The sequence below is a fragment of the Callithrix jacchus genome, chromosome 2, assembly GCF_049354715.1.
Source record: "Callithrix jacchus isolate 240 chromosome 2, calJac240_pri, whole genome shotgun sequence".
Lineage (NCBI taxonomy): Eukaryota > Metazoa > Chordata > Mammalia > Primates > Cebidae > Callithrix > Callithrix jacchus.
The window spans coordinates 14,579,879-14,602,654 of NC_133503.1; the positions used below are offsets into that span (position 1 = coordinate 14,579,879).

At 48.6% G+C, this 22,776-nt stretch overlaps 1 protein-coding gene, 1 long non-coding RNA gene and 2 pseudogenes across 51 annotated transcripts in view; 2 read left to right on the forward strand and 2 right to left on the reverse strand.

Moving 5' to 3' along the window:
• Nucleotides 1-1,253: 1,253 nt before the first annotated feature.
• Nucleotides 1,254-4,615, reverse strand: LOC144580475 (uncharacterized). The gene is made up of 4 exons (XR_013530039.1): nt 4,466-4,615; nt 4,102-4,329; nt 2,884-3,001; nt 1,254-1,446 (listed from the first exon to the last, which is right to left on the reverse strand). It is a non-coding gene; the product is annotated as an uncharacterized LOC144580475 (long non-coding RNA).
• A 437-nt stretch (nt 4,616-5,052) lies between these two features.
• The window catches only part of TRRAP (transformation/transcription domain associated protein), a 131,897-nt gene continuing 114,173 nt past the window's right edge, over nt 5,053-22,776 (reverse strand). For all 50 annotated transcript variants that reach the window (XM_078357335.1, XM_078357328.1, XM_078357324.1 and 47 more), the window contains 6 exons: nt 14,018-14,243; nt 13,088-13,305; nt 9,908-10,092; nt 6,961-7,164; nt 6,681-6,875; nt 5,053-6,161 (listed from right to left, as the gene is read on the reverse strand). In XM_078357335.1, coding sequence (XP_078213461.1) covers nt 5,877-6,161; nt 6,681-6,875; nt 6,961-7,164; nt 9,908-10,092; nt 13,088-13,305; nt 14,018-14,243 — 1,313 coding nt within the window. In that variant the 3' untranslated portion in view covers nt 5,053-5,876. The remainder of the gene's footprint in view (nt 6,162-6,680; nt 6,876-6,960; nt 7,165-9,907; nt 10,093-13,087; nt 13,306-14,017; nt 14,244-22,776) is intronic.
• Nucleotides 14,514-19,751, forward strand: LOC103788641 (E3 ubiquitin-protein ligase RNF14 pseudogene; annotated as a pseudogene).
• On the forward strand, nt 19,858-20,700 carry LOC144576454 (E3 ubiquitin-protein ligase RNF14 pseudogene; annotated as a pseudogene).

Sequence of the window (22,776 nt, forward strand, 5' to 3'; positions counted from 1 at the left end):
CTAGCGAACCAAATTCAACGGCATATTAAAATACTAGCGAACCAAATTCAACGGCATATTAAAAGGACTCTACACCACGATAAACTGGGATTTTTTTCCTGGAATGTGGCAAGGAGGGGTCAATGAATGAACAGGTTAAAGAGGAAAAACCACAAAATCATCTTAACTGATACGGAAAAAGCATTTGACAAGGTTTACCACGCTTTCAGATAAAAACTTCCAACAAACTAGGAATAGAAGGAAACTGCCTCAACATAATAAAGGCCGTTATGCAAAACCCACAGCAGACAAGGATGCCTGTTTTTGCCCCTTGTCCTCAACACGGTAGTGGAAGTTTTAGCCAGAACAATTAGGCAAGTGGGGAAAAAAAGTCCAAATTGGAAGGGAAGAGGTAAAATGATCTGTTTACAGATGGCGTGATTATAGAAAGGGCTAAAGAAAAGCGACTATTAGAATAAACATTCAGCAAAATTGTAGGATACAAACATCAACATATAAAAATCAGTTGTGTTTCTGTACACTAACAATAAATAATCCAAAGAGAAACGAAAGAAAACCAATCCATTTACCGTGGCATTAAAAAGAACAAACGGGCAGGTGCTTAACCAATGAAGTCAAATACTTGTATACTGAAAACCATAAATCACTGATTAAAGAAATCATAGGCAGGGCGCAGTGGCTCATGCCTGTAATCCCAGCACTTTGGGAGGCTGAGGCAGGTGGATCACGAGGTCAAGAGATCAAGACCGTCCTGGTCAACATGGTGAAACCCTGTCTCTACTAAAAGTACAAAAAATTAGCTGGGCATGGTGGCATGTGCCTGTAATCCCAGCTACTTGGGAGGCTGAGGCAGGAAAATCACGTGAACCCAGGAGGCAGAAGTTGGAATGAGTGGAGATCACACCACTGCACTCCAGCCTGGGTAACAAGAGTATAGCTCCATTTCAAAACAAGAACAAAAACACAGCCACCAGAAAAGGATAAATACTGCATGATTCCACTTATATGAGGTCCCGAGGGTCATCACATTCACAGAGACAAAGTAAAATAGTAGTTGGCAGGTAGCAGCTGATGGGGAGTGGGTGTTTAATGAGGACGGATTTTTCCGAATGGGAAGATGTACAAGTTCTAGAGATGGATGGTGGTAAAGGTACATAATACCACTGAACTATGCACTTAAAATGAATTCAAATGGTCCATTTTATGTTACACATACCTTACCACAAGAATAAAAAGGAGTCTGATAATAGCACTTGCCTCGAAATGGTGTTTGGAGAATGGTGTTCGGAGGCTGCAGTGAGCCGAGATCACGCCACCGTACTCCAGCCTGGGCATCGGAGGCTGCAGTGAGCCGAGATCATGCCACCATACTCCAGCCTGGGCATCAGAGGCTGCAGTGAGCAGAGATCACGCCACCGTACTCCAGCCTGGGCCACAGAGCAAGACCTTGTCTCGAAATACACACACAAACACACAAATTAAAAAACCCAACATTTTAGCAGAAACATAAAAAGACATGCTCAAATTTGTGTGAAATTGCAAGGGACCCCAAATCCAAAACAGTTTTGAAAAAGAAGCACAAAGTTGGAGAACTTAACACTTTCTGGTTTCAAATCATACTAAAAAGCTCCAGGAAGCAAAACACTCTGGTGGCATACAGACAGACACAGGGACCAACTGAACAGAACAGAGAGCCCAGAAATCAGCTCTCCACACTGTACACAGTCAACTAATTTTTTGACAAGGCTGCTGAGACCCTTTTTAACGGACTATCTTTTCATCAAAATGATGCTGGGAAACCGGATATCCACAAGTGAAAGAATCTGGCTGGGCACTTAGCTTATAGCATATTTACAAATTAACTTGAAACGGACCAAAGACTTTAACTTAAGCATTAAAACTAAAACTCTTAGAAGAATATATAGGGGAAAAGCCTCATGGCGTTAGATTTGGCAATGATTTTTTTTGGTATTACATGAAAAGCACAGGCAATGAAAGGAAAAACAAATCGAACTACGTCGAAATTCAAAATTGGTGAGCATCAAATGACACTATCAACAGAGTGAAAAGGGAACCCACACAATATCAGAAATTATTTATAAACCATCTGTCTCCAAGGGATTACCATCCAGACTATATAGAGAACAACCCAATTGAAAAACATGTAGAGGACTAGAAATGCCACATCTCCAAAGAAGATAGACAACTAGCTCACAAGCAAATGAAAGGCTGCTCAGCCTCACTCATCAACAGGGAAATGCAAATCAAAACCGCAATCAAGTACCACGTCGTGCCTATTAGGACGGACGTCATCCAACAAAAACAAACAAACAGAGCATCGCGAGTGTTGGCAAGAACGTGGAGACACAGAAAACCACACATATTGCTGGTGGGAATGTAAAATGATACAGCTGCTATGGAAAACAGCATGGCAGTTCATCACATAATTAGAATTCCTAAGTGATCCAGCAATCCTACTTCTGGGTATATAACCACAGCCTTTAAAAGTAGGAAACTGAACAAATATCTGCAAGCCTCTGTTCATAGGAGCATTATTCACAGTGGACAAAAGCAGCAACCCAAGTGCCCATCAATAGACCAATGCATAAACACAATGACTACACAGACAAGGACGCAATTCAGCCTTAAAAAGAAAGGACATTCTGACACACACATGGACGAGCTTTGAGGTCACTGTGCTAAGTGAAATAACACAGTCACAAAACGCCGGGTGCCATGGCTCACACCTGTGATCCCAGCACTTTGGGAGGCTAAGGTGGGTAATCGCCTGAGGTCAGGAGTTCGAGATCAGCCTGGCTGACATGGTGAAACCCCATCTCTACTAAAAAATACAAAAAATTTGCCATACGTGGCAGTGGGTACCTGTAATCCCAGCTACTCGGGAGGCTGAGGCAGGAGAATCCTTGAACCCGGGAGGCGGAAGTTGTAGTGAGCTGAGACCACGTCAGTGCACTCCGGCCTGGGTGACAAGAGTGAAACTCTGTCTCAAAACAAAAACAGAAAACAGTCAGAAAAGGGACAAATATTCCATGATTCCACTCATATGAGGTCCCTAGAGTCATCAAACGCAGAGACAGGAAGTAGAATGGTAGTTGGCAGAGGCTAGGGGAAGGGCTGATGGGGAGTGGGTGTTTAATGAGGACGGATTTTTCCGAATGGGAAGACGTAAAAGTTCTGGAGATGGATGGTGGTGAAGGTACATAATGCCACTGCACTGTGCACTTAAAATGAATTCAAATGGCCAATTTTATGTTATACAAATCTTACCATAAGAATAAAAAGAAGTCTGATAATAGCACTTGCTTTGAAATGGTGTTGGAGAATAAGGGTGCAGTCTCTGCGTGGCCTGGACCCTCCTCACTCTGGAGCCAGCAGCCTTCCGGGCCCAGCTCCCAGCAATGCTGTGCTGGGATGGAATAGAGCTGAGGCTCCTGGTCACTGAGTTGCTGCCTGAAGGGTGCCCGCCTCCAGCTCTTTGACCTTTCCACACGGAGCTCAGGAGATGCTGGATCTTCACCGGGGAGGCGGTATCTCTCGCTCTGGCCACTCCAAGGTTGGTTTTCCCAACAACCAGAGGGAGGGTGTGGGTGAGCCTGGCAGGGAGCCAGGCCTCTTCCTCACCAGTAGCACCAGCTCCAGACTCCATTCTCCAGTGTGAAAGACTAATGTCCCCCAACCCTAATGCCACCCACATATCTACACAGACACCACGCTCCATGGAATGTAAGACAACTCACTCAATGGCCTATACCTTGTCACATGCAATGAGGATGCTTGGAGGGGCATGGTATCCCCTCAGGCCTGATGCCAGCAGGACACCCATCCACGGCCAGACGAGGACACAATCACTCCTCATTTGCAAAACACAGCTCTCATCATTCCAGAACCCACGACACAGTCTCACAAAGACAACTCTTTGCAAGGAGCTGGGAAGTAACTTGAAACCAGTCAGACTGGCAAAAATGGCCTCCCAGCCTTGACCTGTGGCCCAGGGAGCAGCATGGGGGCTTGGAGTCAGGCTGGATGGGGTTCAATCCCAGTTTCTCCACAACTGCTTCAGATCTTGGACAAGCTTCTCACCTTTTCCAAGCTGGGAACAGCCCCTCTGGCCTGAGGACTAGAGCCCAGCATAAAGACATTGACCGCAGCTGCCAGCACCGCCCACTGCAAACCAGCCTGTGCCCAGGTTGTAACCCAGCAACAGAACCATGATCCAAAGCTGCCAACAGACATCAGGTCATGGCCCTTTCATTTGACTCTGCGGTGGGATTTGAGTCAACTCAGCTGTAGGCATCATTTCGTGATCACCTGGAACAATGGCAAGGAGAGTCAAGGGCTGGAGAAGGTTCTGCAGCCTGGGGCAGAGGCCCAGAGAGGGCTCCGTGTTGCCCTGTGCCCTGGGTCCTGTAAAGAGTCATCTTCCTGGAAGAAATGTCACACTTACCAATAGGCAAGTCCTTTCCAATTCAGGGCCGGTCACATTAGCTTTGGAGTGGCAACCTCATCCCTTTTCCTGCTCTGTTTCTGGCATGAGGGCACATGCTCCTCGGGGACTTTCCCTCCCACGTGAGGGCAGGCGTGGCCATGGTACACACTGGATGAAGCACAAGGAGGAGGTGGAGCTGGGCGCAGAGTGCTTCATGCTGAGCCTCTGGGCATGTTTCAGGCACACTCTGCACACGCTCCACACATGCATGTTACATGGCAGCAGCCTGGAACACATCAACACAGCTGAGGGCTCTGGGTCCCAGCACCCTGACCCACTGCTGAGGTTGGGCCGCCATTACTCGTCGCTGTGACTGAATACGCTCTGAGCTGGCTTCCCATGCCCCAAGTCACAGCTTCCTCTGTGATCACAGCAGCACTGTGCCTGCCCGGGCAGTGCACACCGTCACCAAGAGGCTACCCTGAGGAGCCCACGCTGCCTCTGGGGCCTCTGCTTCCCAAGGGGCTGAGGGACGTTGGGAGGGAAGAAACCTCTCATGGAAACAAGCTGTTTCCATTTTAACATAAATAATGGACAAGAAACCCTTTTATAAAATATTTATTCTAAAAAAAAATCACACTGTACAAATTTAGATAGAACATTCTCAATGCTCAGATTTATAAAAATGTGAACAGAAAGACTGAAGTAGCAAAGGAACTTACATTTCTGTTTTGTCTTTTTAAATTAGGAAGGTAAAAGTGATTTTTCTTCAGGTACAATGATAGTAAACGTCTAGAAGACATCCAAAGAGCCAGAAATAAAAATCGCAGGAGCTGCCTGCAGACTCTCAGTTCTGTCTCCACCAGCGGAATCCAGGTGGATGTGGTGTGGCGCTCCCGCAGGGTGACCCGACCCATGGATCCACGCCGAATGCTCAGCGAGAATCCCAGGGCGGGCTGCGTACAACCTAAAACTCTGTGCTCAGAAAAACCAGCACGATCAGTTCATCATCTCCTGTGTCTCAAGCAAAATGGGTTTTCTATACACTTGTTACAAAGGTCTGTACAAAAGCACGAAGTTGCTGTGAGGTGTTAAAAATGGACGGTTGGGAGCTGCCCGTACGGTTCCGCCTGTACATTCACAGAGGGAGGACACCATAAAAAAGGGACTCACCCAGAAATTCTAGACTGGAGAGTCCTGGTTTCTTAAAAGATCATTTAAAAGCTTGGAGTAAGTTCCAGCTCTACCATTTCTAACCGCCTCGCCCACAGTCGTCACCAGCTCCCTCTTTCACACACAAACTATCAGGAAAGTGACTGCAACCCAGGACTTTCGTGAATAAAATGAACGAGGCAGAGAGAAGTGGTAAAAGCCGCGGGCTCAGAGCCTGGGGCTCCCTTCACATTCTGGGTGGCTGAGGCGGCTGCGGTCACAGCCAGGGGTGCCAGGCGGGGTCCATGCGGCACAGGTTGTCCAGGCTGTTTGCCGCAGCCACCAGGGTGTTCACCTTGCTCTCCCCGCCTTCAAACTGGGCGAGGTTGTGCAGGCGGGTCATGATGGCGGTCACAGCTTTCTGAACTAGGGACACCAGCTGCTGGCTGTCCATGTTCTCTGGCTGCCCAGCAGCCGAGAGAGGAGAGGACGTGTCCTCCTGCGTTTTTTTGTGCCAAGCAATGATCTCGTCCCGGAGCACGGTTTTCAGAATGCCATCCACCTGCGTGAGGGAGAGAACGTGAGGACTTGCGGTGAACCAAGGGCAGCTTCCTCACAAGGCAGGGCTCAGCCACAGCGGCTTCCCAGGGCCACCAGGGCTGGTCAAGCCTCAGCACTGGGCCAGGCCATGTGCCCTCAGGACGGTCTGGGGAAGCCACTGGGGACACATGCCCTCCTCCACTTGAAGCAGCAGCCAGAAGGCCTTGGAGCTGGGCAGCACAAACCTGAGTGGCACAGGCGGCCACACTGCAACTGGGGCTCCATCTGCTTATTTACTTGATGCCTTCCAGTGTCTGCTGAGTGTTGGGCCGGCCTGTTCCAGGCACTACAGCCGAGAGTGAACCAAAGAGAAAACCATCCCCTGCCCTCACAGCAAAGAAGGACGTAACCCATGGGGGTGCTGGCCACAGTGGGAAACGCAGAGCCCACGACGCAGATAAACAGCTCCCGCAAGGCTGTGACGTGCGTGCACCTGAGCGGCTCTGGCCTGTGCCTGTCATCGGATGATGCGGAGACCCACCTTGAAGTTTGGCTGCGCGAAGCACCGGGCCACCGCGATCATGGACGCCGTCAACGGGCCGGAGACGCCGATGGTGGTCAGAAACTCAGAAATGTTGGGTGTGAGGCGGAACGGGACAGGACGGTTGGCATCCAGGTCTCCAGTCGCGTCGTTTATGTCAAATCGAAAGTAGGCAACATTCAGTTTGCCAGTGTCCTAAATTTCAGAAGGAGACACTTTAGGAACTTCAACAGAAAGGCGACGTCTCGAGGAGAGGATCTGGCTGTTCAAACCGGCTTACCTGAGCGATCTGTAACATCTCGGGGTTGAGTCTATTTAAATGCAGGACGAATTCCGCGAAGCCTATCAGAGCCAGCTGGATGGTGAACATCTTACGGAACGTCCAGTAGTCCGTGGCGTTGGGGAAGGTGTGCAGCGCCCACTCCTTCAGCATGCTGCGCGGCACCATGTTACTCTGAACCTCCTTGAGGATGTCGCGAAGGACCTGAAGTACATTGATCCATGACACTTCCACCTAACTCACTCTTTTTTTTTTTTTTTTTGCAAAACAAAAACTCTCAAATTGCAATTAGTCTTTAACTTAGCAGCTAGAGTAAATTCCAGTGAGAGATTTGACACATGCATTGTTATTTGAACACGAGGAGGCACAAGATGGCTCTGTTTCCCTCTGGGTTTGCTGCTGTCCCCTCTAAAGCACCAATGCAGCTGGTCTGCGCCAAAGCCTGTTACCTGATACGCGACACCTGACGAGAATGCAGGTAAATATCGAAACACTTCGACCCTTGCTGACCACAGAATATTTCAGACCAATTAACACAACAAAACAGCTGACACCAGCAGTGCCACTTCCAACCAAGACTGTATACCGAAGACAAATGCTTCACAAACTGAAGGAGCTGCTGTGACCACACACACCACACTTGAGACTGATCTCTGGACTGGAGACTCACAGACCACTGCAGACACCGCCACTCGGTAAGAGTTTACTGAGTTAATGGAGCTCCTGTTTGACTACCTGGTATAGGCCGGGGGTCTCTTCTCAGTTAAGTCCGACCCCCATGCTCCGAATGGCAGTGAGAAAGCATGCCCTTCCGCCGGCAAGAACAAGGCAGGCCGCCCACGACACATGCAGCTCGTTTCCTCGTCTGTCAAATGGGAAGAAGCACTTCTGAGACCTCAAGGATTTCCAAAATCTGCTCCTCAAGCAGTGAGCATGCTGCCAAAACCCATCAAAATCAACTTTTGATGCTAGAATGCTAGAAATTAAAGGCTTGCAACAGTCTGAGGAAAAGGCTGACTCCTACTACGAACAGTGAGTGCACTGCCAGTTCACTGTGCGCCATTCCCACTCACTTCTCCCCGGCTCCACAGGAGCCTGGAAAACCAGCCACCTCACCACTGTGGGAGCTGTGAAGACCAGCAGCCTGGCCGGTGCAGTGGCTCACACCTGTAATCACAGCTACGTTGGAGGCTGAGGTGGGAGAATCACTTTAACTCGGGAGGTGGAGGTTGCAGTGAGCCCAGATTGCACCACTGCACTCCAGCCTGGGCAACAGACAGAGACTGTCTTTAACACAAAACAAAACCAAACAAGCCTGGGCAGGATGGCTTGTGCCTGTAGTTCCAGGTTTGGAATTACACTTTGGGAGGCTGAGGTGGGCAGATCACCTGAGGTCGGGAGTTCAAGACCAGCCTGACCAACATGGATAAAACCCCGTAGCTACTAAAAATACAAAATTAGCTGGGCGTGGTGATGCATGCCTGTAATTCCAGCTACTCAGGAGGCTGAGGCAGGAAATTGCTTAAACCTGGGAGGTGGAGGTTGTAGTGAGCCGAGATCGTGCCATTACACTCCAGCCTGGGCAATAAGAGCAAAACTCTGTCTCAAAAAAAAAAAAAAAAAGAAAAGAAAAAGAAAAGAAAGAAGAATGATGGAGCAGAATTTATAACAAAACAAAAAACAAGAGGCACAGAGAGGAGGAAGCAGCCCTGAAGCTGGAGTCCTCTGTGCTGTGGGCATCTCCCTCTGCCTACAGGCCCTGGCAACTGCTAACCTGGAACAAACAGCCTGGTTGGTCACTCATGCTGTTTAGAAACAGGATGACTCTGAGGTCAGCACGTGTTTGTCACTGGCTTCCACGCTGTCAAAAGTTAATGTTGCCTTAAGAGAATAACCCATTCCTCTCTGCAAACACCTCAGAACTGCCCACCCTCCACAGAATGAGCAGGCCGTGGCCTGTGCCACGAAAAAGTGCTGGCGTCGATTCCCAAGTGAGGCCATGAGCTCTGTCAACAAATGTCGATCAGAAACAGGGATCCATGCCTCTGCCTGCACAGAGCTGGGAGGCAGCACCTGACCCCGTGGCCTGGAACACCTCTGGCCCTGCCATGCCCTGGGCCACGGAGCACGGGGTGGGTTCAACCTTCCTCAACCAAACTAAGTCCTCCATGAGCCGGGAGAACTGGAATAAGTCCCCGCAAGACTTGGGCAAGGTCACAGCGTCCACCTCTGTGGTCTCTCCTGCTTGGGACCCACACAAAGGACCTCAGGTGCGCCTGGGGAGAGGCCAAAACAGCTACTGCTGGGTGCTCCACACAATCCCCCAAAAATCTCATCCAGAGCCCAGGCCCGCCCTGCCTCCTACCAAGGGCAAAAACGTGCGGGTGAAAGAGGGGCCTCCGGGGGCTGCAGGCAGGGCCACCCAGGACTCCTGCGGGAGCCACGCTCCCAGCTCAGGCAACCCAAACAGCTGGGCCCCGCACTCCAGAGTATCGCTTTCTGTATTTTAGAAAGCATGGACAGTGCACATACTGCACATGGCCTAAGGTCCCAGCAGCAGACTAGGTGAAGGGGATGAATGCAGACTGTAAACAGCCTCCCTTCACCTCAGATCAGGTGTGGCTGCCAAATGAGACTGCCAGAAACTTATTTTAAAATCCTAACCTCAGAGCTTCTTTGTAAGTACAGGCAGAGGACAAGGGCCTCTCCAAGGTCGAGGAATGACCCGTGTCCTATCATGACAAACCATCACAACAAGCGTCCTCTAAGGTCAATGGCTGTCTCTCTACTATCTCACGAGTCTAATCAAGTTATCTTAAATGACAGATGTGGTCCCCAATGAACGCCTGCATGTCTCCTGAGCACCCCTGTGTCCCCAAGCACCGCCCCACACAGGAGGGCTACAGGCGGTGGCTGAGCCCCCAGCCCGGCCCTGCCCCGCTGCTACCTGGTGGCTGGCTTGGGTCCCCCTCGCCTGCACCGTGGCCAGCCGGTCATAGTAACGGGAGATGGGGTTGTCGTGCTCGATGCCCTTTTTGGCGCAGCGCTGCTTGTAGATCTCCACCAGGGAAAGTGAAGAGGGATTGTCCTCCACGAGGCGCATCTGCGGGGAAACCGCCACGACCCGGGGCACTGGGGAGAGGGGAAGAGAAACAGGGCAGGCTGAGGGTGACCACGGGCCAGCACTCAGCTCCACTGCCAAAGCGCCACTGGGAGCAGAGCTGACCCGGCCCTGTGTGCTTCAGGGGGACCATGGAGGAAGCTGCACCATCCATGTGCCCAGCAGATGGCAGGAGGCTCTGATGGCACGAGCTGACCGTCAGCCTGTGTTCACAATCAGAAATGCTTTAGAAGGCAATTTTAAAATGATGTCTTAAAAAAAACAAAAAAATAAAGAATAGCCTGTAGTCCCAGCTACTCGGGAGGTTGTGGTGGGAGGACTGCTTGAGCCCGGGAGTTGGAGGCTGTCATGAGCTGTGATTGCGCCACTGTACTCCAGCCTGACTGACACAGAGTAGGACCCTGTCTAAAAAATAAGAACATGGCCAGGCATGATGGCTCATGCCTGTAACCCCAGCACTTTGGGAGGCCAAGGCAGGAGGATCACTTGAGGTCAGGAGTTTGAGATCAGCCTGGCCAACATGGCAAAATCCTGTCCCTCCTAAAAAACACAAAAATTAGCTGGATGTGGTGGCGCACGCCTATGGTCCCAGCTACTCGGGAGAATCACTTGAACCCAGGAGGTAGAGAATGCAGTGAGCTGAGACTGCGCTACTGCGTTCCTGTCTGGACAACAGAGTGAGACACCCTCTCAAAAAAATAAATAAACAGACTCTGCCTAATGTTCAGTCTTAGAGGCTTTCCTTAATCAGAGTCTATGGGAAGAGTCCAGCCCTCCTGCTCTGAGACAGCTGCTGGCTAATGACGCAACCTTGTCTTTCAGCACCTAGGACGGCTATGCCTCATCTTTGGAGAAGCAAAAAAATCATCCCTGAGGTCATCTTGTGTGTTCTGTCCAGATAGGGAAAGCCACTGGCGTCAACCTGATCATCCAGCCCCATTAACGTGTAAATCCCTGTCCACACATGGTGACCGGCACTGTTCCCAATGACCATTCGGTATCAGAGATGCAGTTAATGAACCGCCCGCCCAACAGGATGCTAACCTGCCCGAAAATCACTCCTGTCTGAGCTAGCTGGAGGTGGCAGGAGCGCTGGGCAGCCACTCCAGAGCCTGCCTTCCCAGTGATGTCACCTTGGGGAGCAGCAACAGACTTGTGTGCAGTTTCTTGATATAAAAGTAGAATAATAGTACCTACTCCAGAGGGTTGCTTGTGGATTAATTGAGATAATACTTTATGAAGATATTAGGTTCAGGAATTCTTGTTCAGATACCTCGTTGCAGATTAAGATACCTCGTTGCAGATTAAGATTCAGACACCTCGTTTCCAGAAGACGGCAGATTAAGCCTCCCCAGTGAGGGTCCCAATGGTGGCCATGTCTAGGCTGCTGTAACCTCTGATGTGGAGTCAGGGGTGCGTGAGGTGCACAGATGATTCTGACTTCTGTGAACCAAGTGGCTAATTCTGTCCAATGTCAGTTAAGCCACAGCTGACGTCTCGCTGTCCTGGCTTCTACCCATAGAGAAATCCCCACATGACTCCAGGACACACATTAGGACTGCCAGGCCGTTCTAACCAATGTTGAAAAGCAGAGAAATCAATAACCCACAGCTGGGATCAACACTAAAGGTCATGTTGCCTGTGTGTTAAAACACACACAGCTTTCCATGATGCATTTTGAGCTTTCTTCAGGCTTTCAAGAAAAAAAAAATCTACTTATTTTGAGATATAGAACTTAAGGGTCAGAGATTTCAGGTCAAAAGGGGCTGGATCACAGCTTAGGTGGTGAAAGAAAGTTCCCATACAGGACTAGATGACATGCACTGCAGCAGGCTCTTGACCTCAGGGATTACACACTAAAATGTCATCACAGTGATTCTCGCCTCTGGAGAACATTATAAGCATCGCATCTATGTGCTGTGCGTAGAGTCAGACCACTCATGATAACGCAAAGATAATGACTTCACTCAGAGTTGCGTCTTATCAGCTACTTGTGCCCGACAATCTCTGTGGCCCTAACCAAGCAGCCAGACTTCCCCGAGTCCTGCATTTCACCCAGGGAGGAAACTCAGGGAGGGCCTGAGACTGCAGCGTGTGACGTGGCTCGAGGCGCACTGGAAACCTGGTGCATGCTGCTGCGCCCAGGCTAGACTTGGCTGGGTCCCCCAGGCTCCCTGGAGGAGAAGTAAAACAGCAGCACACTGGCAGGCACTGGCTCTCCCAAAAGCCTACTGCATAGAGTGCAAAAGGCCTTAGAACAGGGGTGTCCACTCTTCCAGCTTCCCTGGGTAACACTGGAAGAAGGATCATCTCGGGGCACACATAAAATACCCTGACACTAATGACAGCTGATGAGCTAAAAAAGAAAAAAAAAAATAGCAAAAAAAAAAAAAAAATCTGGGCCGGGTGTGGCAGCTAGCCTATAATCCCAGCACTTTGGGAGGCCGAGGCGGGTGGATCACAAAGTCAGGAGTTCAAGAGCAGCCTGGCCAAGATGGTGAAACCCCGCCTCAACTAAAAATTGCAAAAAAAAAAAAAAAAAAAAAAAAAAAAATAGCTGGGCGCAGTGGCACGTGTGTGTAATCCCAGCTACTCAGGAGGCTGCGGCAGGAGAACTGCTTGAACCTAGGAGTCGGAGGTTGCAGTGAGCTGAGATCATGCCACTGCACTCCAGGCTGGGTGACAGAGCGAGACTCTGTCTCAAAAAAAACAAAACAAAATCTCATAATTTTTTTTTGTTCTAAGAAAGCTTACGAATTTGCATAGGACCACATTCGAAGGCGTCCTGGGCTGCATGGAGCCCACAGGTCGGACAAGCTCACCTTAGAGAAAAGATGGACACAGCTCTCATCTCTCAGTGAGAAGCCTGAAAGTCTGGAGCTGCTCCTCTTGCTGAGGCCTTCCCTGCTCGGCACAGACTAGAACATTCACTGGGGACGCGGGTGGACCCTCAAAGGCTAAGGTGAGCTGCCTGTGGACCCTGCGAAGCGTGGCTCTCACACCTACCTGTGAAAAACAAGTGCCTCTTGGTGGTCTCCTTTCTCTTCTCCAAACAGGGGTTCAGCAGACGTAGCAGCTGCAACACACGCTCCTCCCGCCGCGACTCTGTGAGGCAGGCGTCATTCATGACGAGGTATGGGTAGATCTTGCCATTGTGCCCCCTGATGTAGAGCCGCCGGGCTGCGGTGTTGTGCTTCTGCACAATCTCCACCCGGGGCATGAACCTACCAAAGCGAGAAGCGTGAGGCGCACACCCTGCGTGTGTTACCAGTCCTTGTCTTGAGAAGAAACTAGAGTCGTCAGAACTGTCACGGGAACCAGACTGCGTAGGTCAGTGGTCGTTTATCAATTTATCTATACCCTGTCTCACCCTGACATGTGGAAATGGAGTTGCAGTATTTTAAATTCAGCAGCCAGAGATGGAAGTTGAGGCGGAGGGACAGCTGGCCAGCACAGGAGCCAGATTTGGAGGAAAGGGCAGCTAACCTCTGGCTGTATGGGAAAGCAGAGCTGTGTCTGGTTCAGAAATAAACACGAAACACTTTGTTAAGGGAAACCGCTTCAAAGCCCTTTCTGCATTTCAAATGAGACACAGCCCGCTCTGGGAAACATTACAATCGTCTGATTCTGCCTGAATACTGTGCTTCAAGGGTTTACAAAAGATGGGACACACTATGTTTTGTCAAGTTCTATGGTGACTCAGAAGCAGGTCTGCTGAATGCAAACCCGAACTGCACTGAGGACAGCTAAACAACCGGCCAGTGTGGGCAGAGCTTCTAAAGTGCCTGACCACTTAAATCCTAGAATCGTCTTATGTTCTCCCACATCACGGAATCCGTGTCCCAAATTCCACACAGGGTCCACCCCAGAGCTCTACCGGGCCCCCACGTCCACGGAAGCCGTGGTTAGTTCCACCTGCCATGCTGGCCTACTCACCGCGCGATCTTGATATAATAATGTGTCGGCTTTGGCATCAGAAACTCTCCCGGAATCTCCACTTCAGCTGTCTGTGCTGAGAAATTGCTCAAGAACCGGCACTTTTCCTCTATGAGGAAGAATTTGGGGAGTTGCTTGGTTTTGGCCTCCAAGATTTTGATCCACTTTTTCAACTTAGAAATAAGATTATGAAGCTTCATGGATCCTGGAACACTGAAGTCAAAATCTTCAAAATAAAACATAATTAAAAACGTTTTTAGTCATCTGGGCCAGTTCTAAGTCACTGCAAAAAATAAAAAATAAAAATGCTCAAGCTGCCACCAGCAATGAATGACATGTTTGATACATGGTGTGACGCAAAACAGTTTATGTCCTTTGCTCCCCAAAAGGCTGAAAGAACAAGAGAAGCTCTGTCAGGGACCTCCCACCATGTGGAGAGGAAGAGGAAAAGAAGAACCGCCTGAAACCCTGTCCCCAGCCCCAGGCCCTTTTGGCAATGGTGTCATTGAGGCAAACGTCCACCTCAGTGCGTGAGGCTCAGGCTCTGGGAGACACAGGAGCTTGCGGGCGGCCTGTGAATCCCAACAACCAGAAGCCCGTGTCACCAGGGCCCGAAGACCAGTATTCAATGGCAGCCCCACCTCTGAGCACCTGTGTCACATGGAGCCCTAAGGCCTCATGTCAAAGCCAATATTGTAATCCATGTGAGTCTACAGCAGAGGAAAGAGCCACCCAGATTCTAAATGAACCATGAGAAGGAACTAACGCAAGATACCAAAATGGCAAAAGCCAAAAACATGTTTCGCTGAAACAATTCAAAAATCTCTGGTTGGGCCGGGTGCGGTGGCTCACGCCTATAATCCCAGCACTTTGGGAGGCCAAGGTGGGTGGATCACGAGGTCAAGAGATTGAGACCATCCTGGTCAATGTGGTGAAACCCTGTCTCTACTAAAAATACAAAAATTAGCTGGGCATGGTGGCGCGTGCCTATAGTCCCAGCTACTCAGGAGGCTGAGGCAGGAGAATTGCCTGAATCCAGGAGGCAGAGGTTGTAGTGAGCCGAGATCGCGCCATTGCACCCCAGACCGGGTAACGAGAGCAAAACTCCGTCTCCAAAAAAAAAAAAAAATCTGTGGTCAATGTATTTCTCAAATTTTATTGAAACTCAATGTTTTAAAAGATCAATTATATTAAAACTTTCTGTAAAAAACCTTGACTTCCTCCAAGATGAGCACCAGTGCTGGAAGGAGCCTAGTCACCCTAACTCACCAGGGCGACCAGAGGTCGGGATGAACCCAACAGCTTCTACAGCAAAGCAGGGGCCCTGTGGGAGCCACAAGGAGGCACCGTTCCCAGGCTGCCCCAGGGCTGGCGTCCTGAGCCCAAAGAGAACACTGGCTGCATCGTTGTGGCAAACACACCAGGTCAGAGCCTGGAGCACGCTGCTAAACCTCTCAGGGCCTCGTTTTTCTAGCCCACGAACAGGAGTGGGAATAATTTAACACCTACCATGTAAGGATGAAATCAAGTGCGGTAGCCCACAGGAGGTGCCTGGTGTAACACCCAGCTATTTGAGTGGCCTATGCCTGCCCACACACGATAAAACCCAGTTATTCGAGTGGCCTGACCATCCCTGCCCACACGTAATAAAACCCCACTATTCAGTGACCTGACCATCCCTGCTCGCGCGTGATAACACCCCACTATTTGAGTGACCTCACTATCCCAGTCCACATGTGAATTTGGTTATTCACAAATGTCATCAGTTTCATGAAAGCCAATGTATTTTCTTGTGTGTTTTTTCCACAGCACTTGTCTCGTTTCCCTTTCATTTTAAGCTCTGGCACCTCCCACCTCTGCATCCCTCACAGTGCCATGACTCCACACGGGCAGGTGGCTGGAGAGGCACCTCCAGCCACCAACGTGAGATCCAAGGTGAGCACCAAGGTGAGATCCCCTAGCAAGCTGCAACAGAGACAGAGGCCACCGCCAAGGATGCAGGCCACCTCACTGTTCCCTCTCCACACAGGACCAAAAGGTGGCACCAAACTCTGATCAGATTCTTTTTTTTTTTTTTTTAACTCTTACTTTGAAATTCCCAGCAGGAAATCTCATGTTCCTAAACCCCTCCTCCCACATCAGCGTCCTATCAACCCAGTGTGATGCCAACACCAAAAGGTGACACTGGCACAGTCCAAAGAGCTTATTCAGACTTCACCAGTTACGTGTGCATGTGTGTGCGCATGTGTGTGTGTACACACACCTCTGTGTGGTCACGTCACGTGTGTCACCTCGCAGAGCCACAAGCACAATCAGTTGCTGAGCTGCACCATCAGCACAAGACGCCCTAGGTCACCCTTCATGGCCACACTCACCTCTCCCCTGCATTCCAAACACCTGGCCACCAAGAATCCCTTCTGGTGATGCTTCACAAATAAGAATCCTGCAGTACACATCCTTTCCAAGTTGGCCTTTTTCACTCAGCATAATTTCTTTTTTTCTTTTTTTATGAGACAGGGTTTCACCATGTGAGTCAGACTGGTCTCGAACTGTTGACCTCAGGTAATCCACCTGCCTCGGCCTCCCAAAGTGCTGGGATTACAGGCATGAGCCACTGTGTCCGGCCATCAGCATAATTTCTTTGAGGTTCACCCACGTTACAATGTATCAGTAATTAACTCTTCATTGCTGAGGGCGGGTATACTTAATGCATTCAATACCCTCTGAAAGGGCATCCGCATGGTTTCCAGTTTTAAGTTACTACAAATAAAGTAACAAATGCTCTGAATACTTGTGTACAAGTTCCCACATGAAGGGAAGTCTTCGTTTGTGGCATAAATGGAGTGTGCCACTTCTTTTTCCACCTCTTTACTGACATGTGTTTGGTAGTCAACACAGGCAGCTCTACTAGAGAATCGGACTGCTTTCCATGAACGGAGCACAGAGAGACTGAAACTGCCACCCCTGTGAACAGGAGAGCGGGAGGTGGACAAGCGCTGGCTATGCGTGTATGAACCCTGCTGCAGTCCGAGATGAGTCAGGACCCTCCTGCTGGCTTTTCCCAGTTTCGGTTTTGTGATTTTTTTTTTTTTTTAACATCAAAAGCCAGATTATCTGTTCCATTTCTGATTCTCTACTTTTTTGATATAATAATGTGGACATTTTAAGATAAAAGCATGCTGAATATCACCATTTCTTTTAAGTAAAATATGATTTCCATAAAACTTTCATCTTAGACTCTTCTGTTCTCAGAGGGTGAAAGACCACACATCACAAGCACTTCAAGAACAAGCCTGAGACATGAAAGCGCTTTGCATGAAAGATGGGGAGGACTGCGCTTGTGTTTTACTTCCAAAGAGCACCTCCCCCAGCTGTGGGTTAACCTAAGGTGAGCCCAGTGTCACCCTCAACGCCCAACTCATACAACATGAATGGGAGCCACTGCAGGGCATGCGGGCACTTCAGACAGATGCAACCCTGGTCATGCTGTCACTATCGAGTGTCCTTTCTGATCACGGAGATAAAGACTTTCTTTCATGTGATTTAAGGTTTTTTTTGTGTGTGTGTTTTTTTGAGACAGAGTCTTTTTTTGCTCTGTCACCAGGCTGGAGTGCAGTGGCACAATCTTGGCTCACTGCAACCTCTGCCTCTACGGTTCAAGCGATTCTCCTGCCTCAGCCTCCTGAGTAACTGGGATTACAGGCATGTACCACCACACCTGGCTAACGTTTATATTTTCAGTAGAGACAGAGTTTCACCATGTTGGCAGGATAGTCTCAAACTCCTGACCTTGTGATCCACCCGCCTCACCCTCCCAAAGTGCTGCGATTACAGACACGAGCCACCACACCTGGCCAATTTAATATTAACTGTGTCTTCTAAGACACAATAGTCTTTAGAAGGTACTTTAATTATCACAAATGTGAACCACTTATTCTATAATTTAACCCATCAGCAAAGAAAGAATGTGATAAAGATCATTACAAAAGCACTAGGCAGGGCACTGCAGAGCAGCTGGAAGGTATGGTAGGGACCAAGCTCTGGGCAGGTAAGAAAGAGAAGGGGGCCGGGCCGGGACTGCCCAGTAGGCCTTGGTCCCCCAAACCAGGGACAGGGTGCCCCCAGCCTAGCCTGGCCAGGACCCTTCAGGGCACTAAGGTGGAAGGGAAACATATGGGCCCTGCTCCTTCAGGATGCCCCAGGCTGGCCCACAGCTCACAGGCCCCCACAGGGCCCCTTGATCCCAGTGCTGGGGTGGAGAGCTAGGCAGGGCCTGCCATACTTGTTGGTCAGGTGCCCATGTGACACCAAGTGGCAAGTGCTAGAGACAGCAGTAGTGGCATGCTGAACCCAGACCAGGGCTGGCCCCAAGGCTGGAGTGCAGTGTGGCCTAGAAGGATGAAAGGAGATTCCCAGGCTGGAGGGAAACACCGTGGGGGAGGGGCTTCCCTCACTGGGGTCGTGGTTTCCAGTCTGCCCAAAATGGCAGGATTTCCATAGTATAGGTAGTACGAACTCCACATCTTGGCCGGTTATCCAGCTTCTGCGGTCCCAACTCCACCAGCTGGAGAATGAATGGGATCTGCATGAACCCCGCTCTAAACTGAAATACATGGCCAGTCACGGTTGCTCACGACTGTAATCCCAGCACTTTGGGAGGCCGAGGTGGGTGGATCAGTTGAGGTCAGGAGTTTAAAACCAGCCTGGCCAACATGGTGAAACCTCATCTCTACTAAAAATAAAAAAAATCAGCTGGGCATGGTGGCAGGTGCCTGTAATCCCAGCTACTCTCCTGAGGCAGGAGAATTGCTTGAACCCGGGAGGCAGAGGTGGCAATGAGCCGAGATTGCACCACTGTACTCCAGCCTGGGCGACAGAGTGGAAAAAAATAAAAAAGTAAAATAAATAAACTGAAATACAGACTGTGGTGCTTATATCCTTTTCTTCTGATTGTTATTAACAGCTACTCATAAAATTAGATGTTGTCAGAAGACTGAGAAGCTCAGGGGGTGAACTGCTGGCCCTGGCAAGTACTGACGATGGAGATGAATCTGGAAAAGCAGAGCCCATCCAAGGTGGAGAAACCAGGATCTACTTGGGTTTGTTGCAGAACTTCAAGGTATTTGTGAGCGGCCATTCAGATGAGTGCCTTCAGAGTAGTGGCTTTGAATACACCCTTTGCTTTCTCCCTCCACTTGTGCTGAACTCTGAACTGCCACCAGATTATCCATCCTCCTCCCTACCATCATTCACACTTAGTGGCGAGTGGCTGCCACCAACTCAGCTATTTGCTCTATGCAAGCACTTAGACCACCTATGGGAAGAACCCTGTGGCAGCGTGGTCCTGTTGGCCTAGGTGCAGTTTCTGAAGCAACAGACCCTGGTGCATCTGAATAGTGTCTCTCTCTCTCTCTGAGCTCAAGAGGGGTTCTCAGAAGAAAGTGCAGAGGACAGGTCAATCTCTCCCAGCACAGCTCCTAGACTGTGGAGGAGCTGCTGGGTCTCATGTAGACCAAGAGGAAATTGTGGATGAGAGAGCCGTGCAGGATGCGGAATCACTATCAAGTCTGATCCAGGAAATCTTGGACTCTGATCAAGCTCAGCAGATAAAATGCTTTAATAGTACATTGTTCCTGCACGGTATCTGTTTCTGTAAGAAGCTAGGTAGTGAATGCACGTACTTCATGGAGTGAGGCATGTGAACTGCAAATCCTGTCTGAAGGACTGCTTTTAAATCTAGATCAGATAGCCGGGCATGGTGGTGCATGCCTGTAATCCTGCCTACTTGGGAGGTGGAGGCAGAAGAATCGCTTGAACCTGGGAGGTGGAGGCTGTAGTGAGCCAAGATTGAGCCACTGTACTCTAGCCTGAGCAACATAGCCAAGACTCTGTCTCAAAAAAAAAAAAAAAAAGGGAAGATCAGACATGGCCAGGTTCAACGCATCAACTGCCCCGAACTGAAGTGCCCTTCGGCGGCCACTCCTGGTCAGGTCAAAGAACCAGTGGAAGCAGAGTTACCTGCCTGTCATGGCTGCTGCCTCCTCCTCCTGTCCACCTTGGACCTGGTGGCAGATGTAGTGTAATGCCCCCGCCTGTGTGGCCAGCTGCCTGTGATGCAGGGGCCTGGCTGTACCATGGGCATCTGCTCCAGCTGCAATTTTGCCTTTGGTACCTTGTGCAGACTGCCCTACCATGGGGCCTCTCCATGTAAGGTGACCACAGAGGAATTAACAGACTTACAAAATGAATACCTGAAAGCCGATGAGGCCAATACAAGATTTCTGAAACAGGTAAGGTAAGAGGGTGACTCAGAACGTACTGGAAGAGATGGAAAGTGAGGATTGGCTAGAAGAGAACTCAAAGAGGTGCCATGCTGTGGAACTCCCACAGAGAAGTTAGATGGATGTAACAGGATGCCATGTGCTGGCTGTATGTAGTATTTCTGTTGGGTTGGCATGGGTTCTCTTTCTAGTAAACCCTTACAAACATTTCACCAACCCTGCTTCACTGTGTTGTAACCAGCTGCTTCATGCTTGGATGTGAATGGAGATATTTGGGAAGATGAGATTGAAGACTAGTTAACTCTGCTCAAGATATGGAAGTGGACTGGTTTTCCCTTATCTTTTGTCAAGTACACAAAGTAACCTTGCAGGATATTTACGGTACTATTCATTCACTCTTCCTGTGTAGAAGATATGGAAGAACAAGGCTTATATTTTCATGTGGTACTACTCATGAAGGTGTGGTCATACATTTTTTTTCTTTTTTCCATATAAATAATGAAGAAAATTTTTTAAATGTAAGTTGAGAAAAAAATAAGCCAAAGGTTCAGAAAATGAAACTATAGAATATTAAATATTATAATGTGCCCAAAGCTCTGAAAAGTTAAAAATTAGATTTATTTTCTTCTCCAAGTTTTAAGTAAGGAGAAGAAGGGTCAAGAGTTAAACTTAGCACCCCCTTTTTGTCTCTGGGAAGCATCCCTCTAAGACATTCTGTTGGAGCTCCCTTGGTACTACTCATTACAACTGGGGTGGGTAGAAAAGCCTTACGGAAATGATGCTGAGAGCCTGATCTCATTTACTCCCTGTTACTTGGATTCCTTCCAGCCTAGGTTTCAGCCAAGTCAGTCCTCTTTGGAGGGAGCCCTTTACTCTGTAACTGACTGGATGGGTCCAGTGTCATTTTGACCTACTGCTTTTCAGAAGAGTAAGTTTCTACTTATAATAATTAAAGAAAATTTTTAACACCACAAACACTGTGGGTCACTTGATATTTATTACGGAATATGTGGTCCACTGGTTTCAGGCAAACCTAGAATCTAGTGATACTGGTTCAGGAAGAATCTAAGTTCTAGTCAACTTTCCTGGGCAGTAGAGCCTAGATTCAAGGGGACTTGTCTTTGCTATTTTTGTTCCATGTTCTCTCTTTTTACCTTCTGTGTGTAGGGACAATTTTAATATTAATTCCAGCAACACGTTTTTATTTCCTCTGATGGACTAGGAGAAAGCCTAATGTATTTCCGAGCTGAATTATCTGCACTCTGAATCTGTCTTTACCACAATGGTTCTACTCTAAACTTTCTGCATTCTTTCTAAAGATCTTCTCTAACAAGCTATGGGAATTTGGCTTCCCACTCTTTTTTTTTTTTTTTTTTTTTGCAACAGCAGTCTTTTGGGTGATAGTACCTGTTTCTTTTTCTGCGTTTTTTTTTTTTTTTTGAAAAATGGTCTTTCCTTATAGTTTGGTGAGTGGCTTGGTAGTAAAATAAGATTTTTTGGAGAAGAGGACAGAAAAACTGAACTGCAGCTTGAGAACATCTTTTTCGAGACAGTCTCACTCTTGTCACCAGGCTAGAGTGCAGTGGTGGGATCTTGGCTCACTGCAACCTCTGCCTCCCAGGTTCAAGCAATCCTCCCACTTCAGCCTCCTGAATAGCTGGGATGACAGGCGTGTGTCACCAAACCCAGCTAATTTTTGTATTTTTAGGAGAGACTGGGTTTCAACATGTTGGCCAGGCTGGTCTTGAACTCTTGAGCTCAAGTGTCCCGCCCATCTCAGTCTCCGAAAGTGCTGGGATTATAGGCGTGAGCCACCACAATCAGCAAGAACATATTCTTTTTTTCCTACTTTGTTACTGAAAACTGAGGCATCACTTTTAACTGTTTTAGGTGTGTGTCCAAAGAGTCAGCAAGGACTCTGTTTCTGGGTTGTCAAAGAGAATGCTTCATCTTAAAAATAAAAATCAAATTTAAACTTATCTTACAATTAGAACAGAGTTGCTGCTTTGTGTTCTGTTATCAAGGCAACTAGCATATTTTTAAACTGTTTGGCATACATTCTTAAGAGGAAAAAGGTCACAGAACAGCATCTCTTTCTTTTACCTGGGCTAGTGACTGAGCTCAGGTTTTAGGGCCCATATTTTGTTTAAACCAGATAGTTTCATGGACTGCCATTCGGGACGTTTTATATAAAAACTGAAGTTAATTTAAAGAATAAGTTGAAGAAATGAAAATTAAAATGTCTGTTCTACTATTTAAAAAAAACAGTAATTAAGCTTGTAAATGTGAATGATTCAATGTTTCTTTCACTTCTGGGAAACTGTGCCAGACAAATCTCGTTTTCACACGACAATCACTCATGTGCTGATACTCCAGAGGTGAAAGGCTGGGGAAGCTACTCAGGCAGCTTAAGTCATATCCTGGCACCAGGAACTCTCAGTGAGAGCTGGCAGGAGAGCCTGCCACACACTCCCTGCT